The sequence below is a fragment of the Microcaecilia unicolor genome, chromosome 6, assembly GCF_901765095.1.
Source record: "Microcaecilia unicolor chromosome 6, aMicUni1.1, whole genome shotgun sequence".
Lineage (NCBI taxonomy): Eukaryota > Metazoa > Chordata > Amphibia > Gymnophiona > Siphonopidae > Microcaecilia > Microcaecilia unicolor.
Window position 1 is genome coordinate 97,325,086 of NC_044036.1, and position 7,407 is coordinate 97,332,492.

The window sequence follows — 7,407 nt, forward strand, 5'->3', positions numbered from 1 at the left end:
AAAAACTGAAAGTGGACAAAGCTATGGGCTTGATGGGACAAGTCCTAGGGTATTAACAGAGCTCAGAGAAGCACTGACAGGTTCACTGGTAAGATCTGTCCAGTCAATCTTTGGAGAAGACAGTGGTTCCATAGGGAACATCAGAGGGGTAGCATCATTCTTATAAAAGCAGCAAAAAAGGGAGGAGTAGGAGGGTAAAAACACCACATCAGTTAGCTTGACCTTCATGATGGGAAAATTAATGTCCTTCTAACCATAAAGATAATGAAGTATCTTGAATCCAATGAACTGCAGTATCTGAGGTGCACAATGAAGATCATGCCAAACAAATATGATCAATTTCTTTGACTGAATGTATACTTAGATTAGGGACATGTGCTGAATATAGGGTAGAGAGCACCCAGGTTCAGCTTGAAAAAATGAGCTCAGCAGAGATCTAGTGACTACCAGCATTAGGGGTGAACTACTACCTTTGAAATGTTCTCATAGCTTTCATTTCAAGGTACATATAACTGATCTCAGCTAGGATACATATGGTAAGCAAGCCCTGCTACAGTATTTGCAACCGATGTTAACCCTCATCAGTGTGTGACTGGCTAGTTAGTTGCTTCTTCCATTAAATGCTTGGGAGAAGAGCCAAGCTTTCACCTGTTTCCAATAGTGTCCAATTCAGACCACAAGTACCTGGTAGAATCCCAAAAAGTATGTTTATCCCTGGGGGTAGGTAGCATGGAATCTTTCTCCAAGTCTACCTTGTTAATACTGGTTTATGGACTTTCCCTCCAGAAACCTGTCCAACCCTATTTTTTTTTTTTACATCTTACAGGAATTATCTTCCAGAGCTTAACTGTGCAAACATTTTCTTTCTGATTTGTTTTAAATGTAGCATTTTGTAACTTTGATCTAACCCCTAGTCTTTGTTTACTCTTTCAGAAAGTAAAATCAATGGAGGAGTAGCTCAGTGGTTAGTGTTATGGACTCCAATCCTGGGGAACTAGGTTCAATTCCCACTGCTGCTCCTTGTGACTCTGGGCAAGTCACTTAACCCTCCATTGACCCAGAATACCTGTATATAAAATGTAAACCACTTTGAATGTAGTTGTAAAAACCACAGAAAGGCAGTGTTTACCTGTTACACTCCACTCATATTTTTATAGACTTATCATATCTCCACTCAGCTGTCTCGTCTCTAAACTGAAAAGTCCTTAACCTCTTTTGCAATTCCTCATGTGAGAATCATTCCATACCCTTTATAATTTTAGTTGTCCTTCTCTGTACCTTTTCTAATTCTACTATCTTTTTTTGAGCTGCAATGACCAGAATTGCACTATATGGAATAGTACAAAGGATTTATGATATTCCCATTTTATTTTTCAATCCTAATAATTCCTAACATTCTGTTTGCTTTTTTGATTCCCCATTGGACACTGAGCAGAGGATTTCAATCTACAGACCATAGACACTTAAATCCTTTTTCTCAATGGTGATTCCTAATTTGGGACCCTGCATAATGTAGCTATAATTTGGGTTATGCTTCCCTAAGTGCATCACTTTACACTTGTCAGCATTAAAATTAATCTGTCACTTGGATGAACAGACTTCCAGTCTTGCAAGATCCTTCTACAATTTATCAAAATCTACTTGTGATTTAACATCTTTGAAGAATTTTGTGCTGTTTGCAAATTCCTTGGGCTCAACACTATCACCTTTGTCCACTGAGAAACGGAACCAGGTACGGCTAAAAGGTCCATCTTTTAACCAGTTTCCAAGCCACAATACAGCACTGCCTCCAGTCACATAGCTTTTTAATTTCTTCAGGAATCTCGCATGAGGTACTTTGTCAAATGCCTTCTAAAATCCAGATACACTGTCAACTGGCTCACTTTTCACTTCTTCAAAAAAACGTGTAGCAGATTAGTGAGGCATGCCTTCCCATGTTTGCTCTCCCTTGTTGTTGTATCAAAACTAGTAGAAAAGGTATTACCTCATAACTTTAAAATATTTTGGAAAAACAAATTTACTGCATCCCAAGGCAAAAAGATTTCTGCCCATCATTTCCATCCCTTCAGCGTGAAAACATGCACCAGTACACCCGCTCCTTAGGAAACTGTACCTCAACCTCTCTGCACCCTCTAACTTTCAGTCGATCTCTAACCTTCCTTTTCTGGAAAAAAGTCATGGGAAAACTGGTCCACTCTCAATTAGTTCAACATATTGAAAACGGTAATGTTCTGCACCTGTATCAGTCCGGTTTCCACCAGCATCACAACACCGAGACGCTTCTTGTAGCACTTTGCAATCTTATTCGCACCTCACATGACCACTGGTTCTTTGTCATTATAGTCTCTCTGGATTTGTCTTCCACTCTTGATCTGGTGGATCACACACTTCTTCTCCTTTGCCTTGCCTCCACTGGGATATTGGGTACTGTTCTTTCATGGTTCACCAGCTATCTCTCTAATCACTCAAACCAACTTTCTTTCAATCACTCTACCACATCATCACTTCCCTGTCTTTTGGTGTACCCCAAGGTTCCGTCCTCTCTCCTACTCTCTAATATTTTTCTCTCACCCCTCCTCACAATTATCCAAGACTATGGTTGCACCTCTTTTTGCTATGCAGACGATATTATTTTCTGTAAAGCTTCTGACACCACTACTATCATTCATTTAAACACCTGTCTATCCCAAGTTTCCCTGTGGCTTAAATCCAACCTCCTTTTTCTGAATGCAACAAAGTGAGAATCCATTCTTTTCCCTTGTTCCTGTGAAGTTCATGTCTCCTATCCCCCATCATCACTGATTGGCCTCCCCCTTCCTTTCAAAGACTCTATTAAGATTCTCGGTGTTAATGTTGATTCTGCCCTCCCTTTAAACTTCAAATCAATGCTGTTCTTTGTTCTTCTTTCATTGCCCTCCATCATCTTTTGCTTTGCCCACCCTTTGCTCCCCACTGCCTCACTTCACCCTCTTATCCTGTTTACTAAGGTGCGCTAGCATTTTAAGTGCGCACACAAAATTTGTGTGTGCTGTGTAGGCACCCATAGGAATATTGTGGGTGCCTACACAGTTAGCACGCACTAAAAGCACTAACGCGCCTCTAGCATGGCTTAGTAAACGGGGGCCCTTTGTGAGGTCCAAGGTGCTCTAGGGATTAAAAAGTGCAACGTCTGAGTGAGCCTAAAAGAAAGAGTGGGTCTGTTAACACAACAAAAATAATTTTGCCATTCTGTGTCAGTACCAATCTAACTGGAATCCGCTTCCCATTTTGTTTTTAAAGATGAACTAAGAGGAATTTATTTCTCATTTTCTTATAAAAGAAAGAGGTAGTAAAATGGCCAAATTACAATCTTTTTCCAGATTGGAAATCAGTTTAAAGTGTGATATATTAGGGAGACCTCTTTTAATAATTCTGCTATAATTGTATCCCATTATAAAACTGTGTTGTGGGAAGGCTGTATTTTGCCATTAAAAATTTAAAAGATACAAATTAATTCTCAATACTAATTTAAGGACCATATTCCAAGTTGACACCCTGGTTGTCCTTTTAGATAAACAGCTATACTTTAGCCCCCATATCTCTAACCTGATGAAGAAATCCTTCTTTGCATTGAGACTGATCCAAACCACTTATTCGATCCTTGATACCAATAAAATGTGAACACTCATTCTTTTAATGATTAACTAGTAAAAAAGGCCCATTTCTGTGAGAGATGAAACGGGCGCTAGCAAGGTTTTGGTGTCCAGCGAGCCTCCTGTCCCCCGGGCCCCCCTGCAGCCACCCATCATCAGCGACCCAGCTGTCCCCCAACCCCCAGCAAGGTTTTGGTGTCCAGCGAGCCTCCTGTCCCCGGGGCACCCTGCAGCCACCCATCGTCAGCAACCCAGCTGTCCCCCAACCCCCCCTCCAGGCACCTGTCCGCTCCGTGATGCGGGTTCCGTATGAAAAATGGCCGCTGAGGGGCAGGGGGCGATCACGTTTCGTGGAGTGTCAGTGCTCCGCCCTCGTCGTCATCATGTTGTGACGCGAGGGCGGGGCACACAGTCATGGGCAAAAAGGATATCTCGACGCCTCACACTTCCGGTTGAGGCTTCATTTAGAATGTTGGGGTTGTGAATTATGTGCGGATGGGGCGTGGCTGAGGGCGGGTCTATGAGTGACAGTGAGTGGTGCATGAGTGAGAGTGAGTGTTGCTGACAGCCTAGCCTACCAACAGTGCAGGGCTTCAGTGTTTCCCTCCCACAGAGTGAGTTTCAGAATGTTGCAGGTGACAATTATTTATATAGATGATTAACATATTGAAATCAATTGATAAGTGATATATTCAACAGTCCAATTAATACAAGACACAGCAGTTAAATTGCTCAACTGAGCCAATAGATTCAACTGTGCAATCCCTTTACTGAAAAAAGGACGCTGACTTCCTATTCTTTAATGCAGGGGTACTCAATGTTGGGCTTTGAAGTCTGTAGTCCAGTCAGACTTTCAGGATTGCCACAATAGATATGCATGAAATATATTTGCATTCAATAGAGGCAGTGCATGCAAATGGATCTCATGTATATTCATTGGCAAAATCTTGAAAACCCGACTGGATTGAAGACCTTGAGGACTGACATAGAGCACCCCTGCTTTATTGGATTAAAGGTGGCACTTTATAGACTGACCAATTTTTGAGGTATGAGTTTTCGAGGTCTAGAGGGATCCCCAGTTTCCTGTCAAGCTTATTGATCCCTTAGCCTTCTTTCACACACTCTTAGATCAACCCAAAATAATCTTCTCTGTATACCAAAGCACATACAATCTCACACCACACTGCTTTCTGTGTAGTGTTTCCTATTCTTGGGAATTCATTGCCACCTGACCACTTGATTCAAAGCGAACCACGACAATGCACTTTATTCTTCTTTTTGATGCACATTCCTCCAAGTATAATCTACAAAGATGCCATCTTTGGAAGACAATTAGTATATTATTCGTACCAGCTAAGATAAATGAGGGCCCATTTTCAAAGCACTTAGACACACAAAGTACCCTAGTAACCTATGGTACTTTGAAAATGAGCCCCCTGGTCTCCAAGAGTTATAGAGACCAGAGGTTATAATGTATCCCACTGTATCCCAATTTCTCTGTCTCTCCTAATTTTCCTGAACTCTTTGTCCTTTTCAATTGTCTTACCTTTATTTTTACTGTAAATTACTAAGAAATGTGTTATTTTAACTGTGAACTGTTTAGGTATTTAAATTTTTACAGTGCATCAAGGGGAAAAATCCATTAAATAGATATTTAAAGTTTGTAAGAGGAACTGGGTCAAAAATCTTTCAAACAAATTGTAGGTGGGCCAATTTCTCACCCATCCCTACCCACGGCAGTGCTTAGGAAAGAGATCTTCATTAATATTTCTAACAGGGATCCCAACTAGCACTGAAAAAGTGGTAGATCTGAGATCACTTCACCTTTTCTGACAGGCAAGTGGTGCCAAATGTTACAGAAGTTCATCTTGGGAAAAAAGGACACCTAAGACTTCCAAAACTCCTCACTGCATCACAAGTCTACAGGAAAGAGCTGGATGGAAGAGCAAGGATCATTATACCCACAGCCTGGACGGATTCACACATGCACCCTTAAGTCCCCAATTTAATTAGATCTTCATAAGCATGCAATTTCCTAATCCTATGTACAACTAAATTGATCAAAAAGAAGGTACATGATTTGATTTTCAACATTTTCCCCAGCGCCCCCCCCCCCCTTATAAGTACAGAATGGAAACAAAACCAGACCATCTCTTGAGAAGAGAGAGGTAAAAAGAAAAAGCACTGCTTGCCTAATCCAGACAGAAAGCAAGGAGAAAAAATACAGTTTTACAAATGTAAATCATGCCAAAGGAAAAAGGTTCAGACTCCTAAAATAAACATGGTATATGTTGGGGGTGGATGGGGAGGGAAGAAAAAAAAGCCTACAGAAAAAGAAATCATAGAACACCCGCACTATAAAATCCTGAGTGACAGGTAACCTGCCCTGTAAGTCTTCCAAACGGTTGCTCTTAGCACACTCCAAAGCCAAGCGAGTCAAATTCTGGAAGCCTTTCCACCCTTCGAATGTCCAATAAAACTGACCAGCTCAGGCTGATATTATATAGTCCCTACTATGAACAATTCTGTTGATATGATTTTAAACTTTGCTTCAGATTTGAACTAAGAAGATATATCTACATTTCAAATAAATTACAAACTATTTAGTTTTGTTTGCATTGCAACGTATAGGCCCATGCCGACTGTAAAGAGAACGGCCAAATGAATAGGGAACAGCTGTCAGTGCAGAAGAGCTCTGATGTAAGTGTTCAAGAAAGGTGTGGTGATCAGCCAGTGCAGGTCAACGTTAGAGGCTTCTTAGCAGGGAAAGGAGTGGTATTTCTCCCCAAGAGCAGTGGTTGGGAGTTAAGAAGAACTCAGGGTTTGTATAATTCAGGGAGGGTATCGGTGGAGATAACTAGCAGGAAAGCAAGGAAGCAGGGGTCTGGGGCTTGCTAGGTTGGGGAAGAGGTTGTCAGTGGAAGTGTCCCTGGCAGAAATGTGAGGTTCAGGATTGCAGGGGTTTGTTAGGCTCAAGGAAAGGGACTGTGGAGGTTAAGTAGTAAAGGCGGAGATACCCTGGCATAGAAGCAGGAGTCAGGGCTATATGAGTTTGCTGGATTGATGGGGAGGCAGTAGAAATGTCCCTGGCAGAGAAGTGGGGGTCAGGAGCAGGGGAGCCAGCTCTGTGGGTGCTTAAGCATCCCTAATATTGAACAAACTCTTTGTGTCAAAGGAGAGGTCATTTTCATTGGGTTTAGACCCCCCTCAAAATTCTGAAAAGTTGGCTCTTATGGTCTGGAGTTTTCCAGGTTCAGGGAAAGGGGCTAATTAGAAGTGTCCCTAGTAGAGAACCTGGGGACAGGCTGTTAGTGGACATTTTCCTGGCAGAGAAGTAAGGGTCAGGGCTACAGGAGTGTCCCGGTGGAAGAGAAGTACGCTGGAGGAAAAGCGGGAGCTTGAGCGGCTGGGGGAGAGGGGGGTGTCCCTTACCCTTGATGTCCTGCGCCAGCGCCTTCCACGTGGGGGCGAAGTTGATGCAGTGCCCGCACCAAGACGCGTACAGCTCGACGAACCAGGCGCTGTTGGAGTTCAGCAGGTGCGCGTGCACCGTGCTCGTGTCAAGCAGAACCACATCGTCTGACTGGCCGTAGAGGCCGGCGGTGGCGGGACCCGCTGCCAGCGCGAGCAAGAGGACGAGAAGCGGGGACGGGCTGCCGCAGTCCGACTTTTTCGCCATCGCTTTCCCGCTGCGGAGCTCAGCTCACCGGCGACGAGTTGCGAAGAGAAATCCCACCCTAGGCTGGCCCGGGGAGGAGGCAGTGGAAGGCTGCGG

At 43.1% G+C, this 7,407-nt stretch overlaps 1 protein-coding gene across 1 annotated transcript in view; it reads right to left on the reverse strand.

Moving 5' to 3' along the window:
- The window catches only part of QSOX1 (quiescin sulfhydryl oxidase 1), a 137,228-nt gene extending 129,821 nt beyond the window's left edge, over nt 1–7,407 (reverse strand). The window contains exon 1 of the mRNA XM_030206725.1: nt 7,065–7,407. Within this exon, the coding sequence (XP_030062585.1) occupies nt 7,065–7,311 (247 nt within the window). The 5' untranslated portion in view covers nt 7,312–7,407. The remainder of the gene's footprint in view (nt 1–7,064) is intronic.